The 12,604-nt window shown below is 36.5% G+C and overlaps 1 protein-coding gene across 5 annotated transcripts in view; it reads left to right on the top strand.

The window, feature by feature from the left end:
- Positions 1–12,604, top strand: part of CDC42BPB (CDC42 binding protein kinase beta) — a 125,101-nt gene that overhangs the window by 60,093 nt on the left and 52,404 nt on the right. For all 5 annotated transcript variants that reach the window (XM_063290365.1, XM_063290364.1, XM_063290362.1 and 2 more), the window contains exons 6-9: positions 7,538–7,631; positions 8,100–8,300; positions 8,814–9,062; positions 11,775–11,854. In XM_063290365.1, coding sequence (XP_063146435.1) covers positions 7,538–7,631; positions 8,100–8,300; positions 8,814–9,062; positions 11,775–11,854 — 624 coding nt within the window. The remainder of the gene's footprint in view (positions 1–7,537; positions 7,632–8,099; positions 8,301–8,813; positions 9,063–11,774; positions 11,855–12,604) is intronic.

The following is a 12,604-nucleotide window of genomic DNA, read 5'->3' as shown; positions in this document are numbered from 1 at the left end:
CTGGTTTAAGATTGGGAAAGGAGTACGGCAGGGCTGTATACTCTCACCCTACCTATTCAACTTGTACGCAGAACACATCATGCGACATGCTGGGCTTGAGGAATCCAAGGCTGGAGTTAAAATCACTGGAAGAAACATTAACAATCTCAGATATGCAGATGATACCACTTTGATGGCTGAAAGTGAAGAGGAACTGCGGAGCCTTATGATGAAGGTGAAGGAAGAAAGTGCAAAAGCTGGTTTGCAGCTAAACCTCAAAAAAACCAAGATTATGGCAACCAGCTTGATTGATAACTGGCAAATAGAGGGAGAAAATGTAGAAGCAGTGAAAGACTTTGTATTTCTAGGTGTGAAGATGACTGCAGATGCTGACTGCAGTCAGGAAATCAGAAGACGTTTAATCCTTGGGAGAAGAGCAATGACAAATCTCGATAAAATAGTTAAGAGCGGAGACATCACACTGACAGCAAAGGCCCGCATAGTTAAAGCAACGGTGTTCCCCGTAGTAACATATGGCTGCGAGAGCTGGACCATAAGGAAGGCTGAGAGAAGGAAGATCGATGCTTTTGAACTGTGGTGTTGGAGGAAAATTCTGAGAGTGCCTTGGACTGCAAGAAGATCAAACCAGTCCATCCTCCAGGAAATCAAGCCAGACTGCTCACTTGAGGGAATGATATTAAAGGCAAAACTGAAATACTTTGGCCACATAATGAGAAGACAGGACACCCTGGAGAAGATGCTGATGCTAGGGAGAGCGGAGGGCAAAAGGAAGAGGGGCCGACCAAGGGCAAGATGGATGGATGATATTCTAGAGGTGATGGACTCATCCCTGGGGGATCTGGGGGTGTTGACGACCGACAGGAAGCTCTGGCGTGGGCTGGTCCATGAAGTCACGAAGAGTCAGAAGCAACTGAACGAATAAACAACAAACAATGTAAAGTATGACTCCTGGAATTTTTCCCAACCCCCTCAGAATAGGGTTAGGGTTGTTCCAGGTTACATGACTGGGAAAGAGGAGGAGGGGGACTTACAATGGAGGAGTCAGCACCCTTCCAAGTTGCTGCCCAGCTCTCTCTCCCATACAGATTTTTTGTTGCCGTCTCCCACAGCACAAATGTGGTCTCATTCTATTTTCAGAGATTATCTTGCTGACAAACACAATCTCAAGCCCCTTTGCATAATTTCTTTCCAACACTTCAGTACACTGCGTGCACAATTATTAGACAAGTTGTATTTTTGAGGATGAAGTTCATTACTGAACAACTACAGTGCTCTCGGTCAATCCAAAATGTTAATAAACCTCAAACTTGAATATTTAAGAAAGTAAAAGTGCGGTTTTGGCTTTCTTAGGAGCATAACTATGTGTGTACAATTATTGGGCAACTATTAGTGTGCAGAATTATTATGCAACTAAATGAAAAACAAAAATTCCCCCATCTAACTTATTTATTTTCATCTGTTAAAGTGAGAATAATAACTCAAAATTTACAAATAAACATTTCTGACATTTCAAACAAAAAATCTGTGACCAATATAGCCACCCTTCTTTGCAAGAACAGTCATAAGCCTTCCAATCATGGAGTCTGTCAGTTTCTTGACCTGTTGACGATCGACTTTTTGTGCAGCAGCAACCACAGCCTCCCAGACACTGTTCAGAGAGGTGTACTGTTTTCCTTCACTGTAAATCTCCCGTTTGAGAAGGGCCCACAAGTTCTCAATAGGGTTTAGGTCAGGTGAGGAAGGGGCCATGTCATTCTTCTTTCATCTTTGAGGCCTTTACTGGCTAGCCACGCAGTGGAGTACTTCGATGCATGCGATGGAGCATTGTCCTTCAGAAACATCATGGTCTTCTTGAAAGATGCAGACTTTTTCCTGTACCACTGCTTGAAGAAAGTGTCTTCTAAAAACTGGCAGTAGGTTTGGGAGTTGATTTTGAGTCCATCTTCAACCCGAAAAGGTCCAACTAGCTCATCTTTAATCATACCAGCCCATACCAGTACCCCACCTCCACCTTGCTGGCATCTGAGTTGAAGTGGAGCTCTGTGCCCGTTACTGATCCAGCCACGGGCCCATCCATCTGGTCCGTCAAGAGTCACTCTCATCAGTCCATAAAACCTTTGAAAAATCTGTCTTCAGATATTTCTTGGCCCAGTCTTTCAACTTACGTGTCTTGTTCAGTGGTGGTCGAGTTTCAGCCTTCCTTACCTTGGCCATGTCTCTGAGCACTGAACACCTTGTACTTCTGGGCACTCCAGGTAGGTTGCAGTTCTGGAATATGACAGCACTGGAGGATAATGGGTTCCTGGTAGCTTCACGTTTGATTCTTCTCAAATCTTTGGCAGTTAATTTGCATCTTCTTTTCTCAACACGTTTCTTGCAACCCTGTTGACTACTTGCAACAAAACGTTTGATGGTTCTGTGGTCATGCCCCAATATCTTAGCAATTTCAAGAGTGCTGCATCCCTCTGAAAGACTTTTTACAATTTTTGACTTGTAGTCAGTTAAATCTCTTTTTTGGCCCATTTTGCCTGAGGAAAAGAAGCTGCCTAATAATTATGCACACCTTGATATAGGGTGTTGATCTCCTTAGGCCACACCCTCCCTCATTACACAAATACACATCACCTGATATGCTTATATCCAATAAGCATTCAGGTTTATACAGCTTGGAGGTGGAAAATATGCATTAAAATGATGATATGGTCAAAATACTCGCTTGCCTAATAATTGTGCACACAGTATAGATTGGAAAGATTTTTTTTTCCAAAAATGGGGGATGTGAAATTGAATAGATTTGGAAAGATCAGCTACTGCTTTTCAAGCCTCTCTGCGATTCCAGCTTCTCTAACTTTAGCATCTCTCCTCCTATTTGCATAAATATATGGATACACTGGCTTAGCAGAGCTTAGTTTGTGCTATCCTCCTCCTCCTCTTTCCCTTTCTCTTCTTACCAGTCCAAAATTCAAAGTGACTAGAACTTTTCCAATCAGAAGAGGAAAAAAATGAGTGGAAAAAAATATTCTTGAGAAAACAAAAGTGTTGAGAACACACAAGTACAGCAGAAAGATTGTCTTCATGAAACAAAGCAGATCACCTTATGGACACCAGCATCTCTGTTTAGATAACATGTTGTCCATGCATGGGATATTGGGTTGTAGTTTTGGGCCTTTATTGCCATGTTTAGCATTACTGCAAAATGATTTTCTTTTATTTTTCATTTTCAAAGTTCTTAGCTGAGTGGGATGTCTCCTTCGCTATTTAAGGGAATGTATTTTATACCTGCTCCCTCAGCCCCCTAAAAGTTACAGCTGCTAAATTCCCAATTTCTGGTTTATTTGCTTTTCAACATGTTGCCTGAACATGTTATTTCTGGCCTCAACTAACCATAAAAAGTGGCTATGGCATGTTTATGGCTCTTCTGTGTGGCTAGTTCTGGCTAGAAGTAGCCAGTATACAGCATTGGCTTGACATATTAATTATAAGCAAACCATGGGTGGGATGTGTGTTCAGGGTGGAGAGGAACAGCAATATATTTACTTTAACCAAGCCAAAAAAAAGAAAAAAGTATATCACGCACCCAGATGTAGCTTCTTAAACAATTCTGATATGACTTCTGTTCTTAATTGCTTTTTAAATACAGTAGTTATAACTACAACAAAGGTTTTTCAACCTCATTTTAAAAAAATCCACAAATCCATTCAAATGTTAAAAATCTGTACCAGTGGAGGGAAGCTTTTAATATCCCAGTTGTCAGGCAATAAATTGCTGCACAGCTGACTCCTATTACAATTCTCAAAACTAGTATTCTGAGCCTCAACCTAGGAAAGATTGGATGCATCTTATAATAATTTTGTCTGTGTCTTCCCCATGCAACAATTCTATAAATGTGCTTTTGAGCAACTCTAATTTAATAGCTGCATTCCTGATTCATAAGTACCAGCATGGCCAGTTTTCATGTTGAAGTAACATAATCTGGAAACATAGAGACCACAGCTGCAATAAATTCAGTATGTAAGAAAATGATATTTGATCACCAGTGCGAACTCTACATTAAGGAAACTTCCTCATTTGCTTATGAGATTACATCTAGAATGTAATACTGTAGGTATGAGGAATAAAGAAAATAGAATGTTCTTGAATTTAAGAGTGCTAGCTTGTAAATTCATTTTGACCTTCTTACTCTTGTAGCACATAGTAACATTTGAACAAAATCTGTACATGTTTATAAACATTATTGAACAAGACAGCATCAAAAATAAAGTCTCACATAGACATTTTTTTATGTACAGTAAATCAGTATATAATTCAAGGATTAGGAAGGTTCCTGCAGGTTCCTTTCCTTTAGGGATTGTCATATATGCAGCCCAGGGTGCTGCACTTTCTGTGATTCAGCCCCACTTCTTTGGAACAGCTTACTGCCAAAGATCAGAACTCCACCCTGTTGTATTTAGAAGAGCTGTTATAACCTGTTTTTTAAAGAAGCATTGGGTGGAGATCTTGTATAAGTTGTATTTGGATGTTTTTTTGTTCTCAGTGGCCTTAATTTCTATTTTAGTAACTTCTGTTATTATTTTGTACTGTAGTTTATTAATTTAGTATACAGTTTTGGAGAGTCAGTTTGGTGTAGTGGTTAAGGTGCTGGCCTAGAAACCCGGAGGCTGTGACTTCTAGGCCTCCCTTAGGCCTGAAAGCCGGCTGGGTGACTTTGGGCCAGTCATTCTCTCTCAGCCCAACTCACCTCACAGGGTGGTTGTTGTGGGGAAAATAGGAGGCAGGAGTATTAGGTATGTTCACTGCCTTGAGTTGACCAAAATATATACTTTAGAAAAGGCAGGGGCATTATTATTATTATTATTATTATTAAATTACTTTACTATAAGAAGAGAATGTAAGCCACTCACTTCATAGCATATGAGTCCCAGTAAATTAAGCAATATATCTGCAATATTTTATATAATAGATGTTACCACAAGTCCTGAGATAACTTTTTTGCAGGAAATTCTGTTGCAGGTCTTCTGGCAAATGAATTAATAATAATAAAAATTTTGAATTGCTGTGAGAATGTCTCAACTTGGCTGTGCTGGTGTATGTAAAATATTCAGTCCTCTACATCATGGCATTAAAGTTAAACCTAAGGAATAACTAAGTCAGAAGCAAGATGAACTTTGTCTGTCTGTCTGTCTGTCTGTCAAATTTTATCACTGCCCATGTCCCCCAAAAGGAGGGACTCTGGGCAGTTTACAATAAAAGCGAAGTATAAAATTCAATACAATTATAAATACCATAAATATAAATAGACAGTAAAAATATAAAATGTGATAAAACCCAGATGGCTAAAGATTCTGTATCAATCTGTGAGTATAAAGGGCCATTCTAGGGGGCTAGCCATCCCCAGGAATGACTATTCCCCTTCCTGCTCCAGGCATGCTGGTAAAATCAGGTTTTTAGTTTTTTTCGAAAGTCCAGGAGACTTGCTTCCATGTGCATAATCTTATAGGTTCAGAATATCAAAAGGGGAATGTTGATTTCTGAGATAGTTGAAACAGCTGGTTTTCTTGCATCACTAGTTAGTGGATGATATATAAAATATATCCTGGAAGTTGGTTCAATATGCATGGGGCTTAAGGATTACTGTGCAGTGCAGAACAGCATCTATCAAAGATGTAATCTGCTATTCTGTTATTATCCCTATTTTGGATTCTTTACAGGTTACAGTTCAGTGCTACAATCTATATGAAACCATCACAAAAATATATGATTCTGAGTATATAGACTAGTGGGATAAAAAGGTTGTTAATTGAAATGTGGCCATTTCAGCAGGCCCATAATTTTCTCATTAAAGTATTTTTTATCTTGCTAAACACAAAATGGCCTTTAATAACCTTTAGAAATTACTGTTACTTCAGGAAATCATTTGAGGACTTACTGTTTTGGTCAGAGCTAGCCACTAAGTTGGCATTAGCTTTTTAGAATAAACATATATGATAAAACTGTCATTGGGGGAAAAAATCAGTGAAGTAATATAAAGTTGTCCCATAAATGGTATCACTTGCTTATGCTGCAGTGTTGTGCATGCTTGCCTCAGAGTAAGTCCTTCTGAATTCCTTGAGGTTTACCTTTGAGTACACATGTATAGGATTGCAGTGTTTGGATAACACTTTACAGCAAGGAACCCTCCACTAGATCTTTTTCTTTCTGCAGACTGTTTTGCTGGCAGAAAGTCTGTATATGCTAGTGAAACTTTAAAAGAAATACTACTGATTTAAAGCTCTCCGGTAGTTAATCACCTTCCTTCCTCTTATACTATGAGAGGAAATGGGAGACAAAGTACGTGTTGTGCATTTTTATTGTTGGGTTGTTCTTAGGAATACATGTTCCAAAAGAATCTTTGGTAAACAGAAGAGAAACACGTGATAAAAATGTTCAGTATAATGTGGACTTTGATCAGGTGTTAAGATCTACTTCTTGGCAGTAGTTTTCCTTCACACAGTAATTGTGCTATTTTTTCAATGTTAAAGATGAGTTTTCTTTAATTTATGTTTGGAACATTTCCTTCAGAATAATTCCATAGGTATTCTGTCATGAAGTATGGGCAGATATATACTGGGTTGGTTTTGTTTTGTTTTTCTGCTAGGGCTGTGAAAGTTAATTTCTTCTATGCTATAATAAACATCCAGGCTATGGGTAATATGCAATTAATGACTTTTTGAGAACATTGGAGCCAAGTTATATTGCCAACAAAGTCAGAACACAAGTATAGCAAATTTATCACATCATATTGTGATTCAAGCTATGGCAAATAGAATATAGAATACTGTATGTTCAATTTAGCAACAAATCCAGAGCAACTGTGAATGTTTGCATGTATAAAGATATCTTTCATTTTCCTTTGTACAGCGCTCTCTCGTGAAAACTATACAAACTATATTAAAATATGTACTTTGGAGGAAATATACCATATCAGGGTATTCTTCGATAAAATCACTGTGTGTGAGTTGGGCAGCCTTATAAATCTGTTTAATAAAAATAAAAAATAAAGCAGCACACACTTCAGAAGTGATTTGGAAGAAATTCTTCAGAACTTGTTCAAGTGCAATGCATCCCTGCTAATGTGTGAAAGACCCCTGTTTTGTTTCAGACTTCTGCATGAGCCTGAAAAAGTTAATTTGGCTACATTAGTGAACCAAATTAGAAGCTCCAAAGCAATTCTTCCAAATCATTTTCAAAGTGTGCACAGCCTATTCAGCGTGTGAATATAATTTGATAGGTTTATATAATCATAGTGAACATTCCGGTATCCTTTATAGTGATATTAGGGTTTATTTTTCTGACATAGAGAATTTGATCTTTTGCTGTTATAAAATGGTGCTAGATTTTAAATATTAGTAATAGTGGAAAATTGTCACTTAATATCCTGCTTTTACAACCAAGGGACTTGATTTTAGTGTTCTAAAATATGTGGTTGACTTAACTTCTCAACGAAGGTAATGTTCTGACTCTGTGCTTGATTTAAAATAATATCTTTTTTTTTAATCAGAGATATAAAACCGGACAATGTTTTATTGGATGTGAATGGCCATATACGTTTGGCAGATTTTGGATCCTGTTTAAAGATGAGCGAGGATGGCACTGTATGTATCAAAGAAGTTTAGTTAGTTTTTTAAACTAGAATACTTAAAAGTGCAGTGTTTTTGAGTTTGCTTGGGGGTTATATTTGGAAGATATACTACAAAAGTACTACATAAAGAAATACGTAAAGAGATAAATACAGCAACATTTTATGATGAACCATTGTTCTTAAATATGTCTTAGCTAGAACTGTTATGTATTCTTTATGAATGGAGTATCCTGTAACACTCCCATGTGTTTCCTCTTCTTATGCAGTTTCATGGCCATTTAAAACCCCTTTACTTTGTACTCTTCTGTTATAGTTATGATTCTTGTCATTTATATTTAATAATACAAGAAAGCATACACGTTTTGTATCTCATTAAAATTAATGAGATTTTAATGCTCATTAATCTATAGACATACAAATTAAATTAAATTCTCCTTATATACTACATTACATTAAGACCTAATATTTGTTTTTCTTCAAGGTACAATCTTCAGTTGCAGTGGGCACCCCTGATTATATTTCCCCTGAAATACTGCAAGCAATGGAGGATGGCATGGGAAAATATGGACCTGAATGTGATTGGTGGTCCCTAGGTGTCTGCATGTATGAAATGTTATATGGAGAAACACCTTTTTATGCAGAGTCACTGGTGGAAACCTATGGGAAGATTATGAATCATGAAGTAAGTGCTATGAAATGTTCGTTCCTCTTAATTGTAACTTGCACATAAATATGTAACATGGATCTAAGATCTTTGTGTTTGTGTGCATGAGTAAGTATGTTGCTCAGTGTATCTTCTGAGACACATGTTCTGTGGCTAATGTTCAGAACAGGTATTTCTCAAAGCTTTATTATAATATACTTGGAATATACCATTCCATTATTTCTGAAGATCTTTTCATCATATATTTTGGGGCAAAGCAGGTTTAAAATGATTAAATTCAGCAATAAAATAAGAAGTACAACACATTGAAATCAGTCTAGACTGAAATAAAAATATAAGGATTTTCCCTTAGGCAAGCAAGTCCAAAGATATGGGGCTAACACTAAAAAATAGGTCCTCTAAAAACAAGGATGCTTCACGAATTTTGAAGCTCAGGAAGGCTTCTGTAGTTTTTAAAATTTTTGATATGAATGTGCACATTTGTCATAGAAAAGAAAATCTTAAATTCAAATTTCCCTTCCTGTTCTTCAGGAGAGGTTCCAGTTTCCATCCCATGTTACTGATGTATCTGAAGAAGCAAAAGACTTAATCCAGCGACTTATCTGCAGTAGGGAACGTCGTCTGGGGCAGAATGGAATAGAAGATTTCAAATCGCATGCATTTTTTGAAGGACTCAGTTGGGATAATATCCGAAATTTAGAAGCACCTTACATTCCAGAAGTTAGCAGTCCTTCAGACACATCAAATTTTGATGTAGATGATGATATATTGAGAAACCCTGTGAGTAATTACTGTTCTTTCTTTCTTTCTTTCTTTCTTTCTTTCTTTCTTTCTTTCTTTCTTTCTTTCTTTCTGTTCCCTAAATCAGTGATTTTCTTGCTTCCTTGAGCTGAATAATGAAATTTTGGTATGCTGCAGGACTGTTCTGGAAGGATTTTTAGAGTTTAAAATCTCTGTTTCTACTGGTTGTTTTGATATGAACTGGACAGACCTGGGAACATGTTTAATGCTCCCTAGTAGCATTTTAGGAAATTACCCTTTTTCTATGTTACTAGCCCTACTCTGCTTTTACCTACACATTCTTTGTATACATAGACGGCATGAAAAAAAAATAGCTTGCCTGATTAAATTCTTAGAGTAAATTTGATTTACCAATTTCAGCTATGATGGGCAAATTTTTCTTTTGGACATCATCTCAAAATAATAAAGTCTGTTGAAACTGATGATTTCTGCAAATTATATCATTTGTGACCTGACATCATGACACAAATTATGTTAATTATCTCTTATCCTGAATGGTCTACTAAATCAAAGGTGTTCTCCAATAACATTTTGGAAGCAGAGTTCAAATTTTCCTTGACTTACTGTAATAAATTAATCTTAAATCTCTCTTAGGTCATCTGGTTTGTAGAATGTAATTGCTTCTAGCAGCATATATGATACTACTAAAATTAAAATATTTTTCATTTGCTATACTGATAACCAGACCTCACAGTCCAAACAGTACCAGTCCATAAATTTACATATAACTGGGGATGTTTAAAACTCTGTATTCTGGGCAGGGAACTTTCCATTTTTTCCCTGAAAGCACTAGTCATTATTGTCCAGAAATATACTTTCTGAAACAGGAAGTGGTTCATAGGAATGGGCCAAAGGACCATCTGCAGATGGTCTCCCAGGACCTGGGCTAGAATGGCTGAAGCCCCTTGTGGTATGTTTTCTGTATTGTTGGCTGGTTTCACCATCCGGTCTTTACTTATTCTTTGTCTTGTTTCTCCCCGTGCCCAAGTTGTTATAGAGTTGGGCAACATCTAAAACAAGTTGTTCTTGTTGTCATTATTATTATTCCAGACTTGATTGGGCCTTGAAAGGTTCAGTACATTCCTTGAGAGTCTGGAACACAGTATTTTCCAAAAACCTAATATAAACCATTTCAGCAAATCCTTCAATTCAATTCATTCAAAATAATCAGTTAAACTTGAGCCTTTAGGTCATTTTAAGATTCTGCTATGTTATAACCTTTTGTCTTTTGTTTGAATGTGGTTGGCCTAAAAGACATTTTGCCATGCTTTTTTGATAAGATGTCAGGAATGGAAAATGATTTTCAGAAAGATCTTAGATGGCTTTTCCATGTTTTATGAATTGATACCAATTATTTTTTATTACAGTTTATTCTGTATATCTGTGTATCTCCTCCAGTGAACTGTTAGAATAAGATAGTAGAATTCTGAAGTATGCTGAATATTTTCTGCCAAGTTCAAGAAGGAGCTAGTAAAAAAAATGACATCCATACTAAAATATAAATAGTAAATATTGTATAGAATTCTAGCACTTTGTTCTGTGTTACATGTTGATCAGCTTTGAATTTGACTTGTTCCAAATTTAAAACCGACAGTTATATTCTGAGGGCTGTTTAACAATACATTTTCTTAATGAGTAAAGCCAAATTACCCTCCTAATTGTATTGGGTCTAATAGGGACAATTGTCAGAGTAAATGGCTTTAAAAAAAAAGCTAAGAGCATCTGCCTGTGGTGAGGATGGGTATATGTATTTTGTAATACTGAACTTTGGAAAACAATAGTTGCGTTCATGTGACTCTTACAATTAATGTCTAAATTTAATCATATTTAGGAAAAAATATTGTTGTAAAGGATTTTCTCTATAAATTAAGTACCAATTTCTTAATTTCTCAAATACTTTATGGTCAAACATTTCACTTTCACCTTACATTTCATTTATCAAACCTCACTTCAACCATGAGCATTTCATTCTTTGCTTCAGAGTGGGACCTGGTTAAGTCAGAGTGAATAAAAAAAATTAACATCAAGGGAAAAAGGAAAAAATAAAGTAACTTGGTATGTAGAAAGACCCTGTACGGGAATATTTAACCACAGTTTTTCTATAAATAGAAAGAACCAGCGGAGTATACTGTAGTGGCTAAGATGCTGGATTCTAGCCCTAGGTTCTAGTCGTCCCTTAGTCAAGGAAGCCATCTAGGTGTCCTTGGACCAGTCATTTCTTCTCAGCTCACATGAGCCTCAGGTCCTGTGACAAGTCAGCTGATAAACAAAAAGTCTTTGTTGCAATCATGCACTGATAGCTTCACTGTAAGAACTAGTGAGCATGGTGCAAAAAGAAGTGGACAAATGCTAAGAACACAACCACAATAGTCTTTCTATAAAGTGAAAAAAGTATGCAAATACATTCTGTGCAATAAAGAGATACCAGGTCTGGTTATAACAACAGCCTAAATACTCTATTAATAAACTAAGATGGTGCACAGATTAGATTTGCATCTAATAAATAAAATATTAGTTGGAAGCTTGCTTTGAGTTTAGGATCTCACAAGTCACTTTATGAGGATAGTGCACCTTAAAAGGCAGGTTGAAAGGCCTTTTAAAATGCGTTTAAATCACGCTTTTTCTGTTTTGAATTAACTTGCCATGTTTCTGGTTCGTCTCAGTTTTCTTCTTGTATTTGTTTTTGTGCAGGAAATGATACCACCTGGTTCTCATACCGGGTTTTCTGGATTGCATTTACCTTTTGTTGGCTTTACATACACAACAGAAAGGTAGGTTGAAAAAAAAATAGAATTGCAGTTTAGAAAGCTCACATGGAATGTTTTCTACTCTACGGATGGTTTTTGCTTCTTTTTTATGATTAATTTGTATAATACTATCAATGTGCACAATGCTTTACAGAAAAATATGGGAAAAAGGGAGAGATTTTTCTATAAAATAAAAAAGAGAGATAGTGTAGCAGGGTAAATGGGAGTCAAGGTAGTTACTTACATATATATTACCATTTAAGCTTAGGATTCATAAGTTTCAAGCCCATCAGCTGATTTCTAAGGTTATAGAATATAACACAATGGTTATTCCACCATAGGACAACATGGTCACAATAGCAAAAAGACAGTGCTTTACCAGGACAAAAAGTAGGGAGGGGAAGCCCAACCCATTCTTTTCTTTTTTGCCTGCATGAGTTCCACTGCTGTCTATTCTTGTTTTTTTTCATGTAATAGCTCTATATTTATTTATATTTCAAATTTCATCACCAACCATCTCTCACAAAGTGACTCTGGGCGGTTGGGCATGGGACAACCCCCCCCCCCTAAGCAATATATATAAATGTTTGGTAGTTCATATCAGGTACATGTTCTGAAATGCCCCATTAATGGCTCCTAACTTCAAAGATCCATTATCTTTGAGCTCCAGTGTCTCAGCACGTTATACAAGTTATGTGCATAATAAATAAAACTACTACTATTATTTCTACTATTTATCTAGATTTCCAAGTGACACTTGTTATTTATTTATTC

The sequence above is a fragment of the Candoia aspera genome, chromosome 1 (genome assembly GCF_035149785.1).
Source record: "Candoia aspera isolate rCanAsp1 chromosome 1, rCanAsp1.hap2, whole genome shotgun sequence".
NCBI lineage: Eukaryota > Metazoa > Chordata > Lepidosauria > Squamata > Boidae > Candoia > Candoia aspera.
This window is presented reverse-complemented; position numbering and strand designations above follow the sequence as displayed.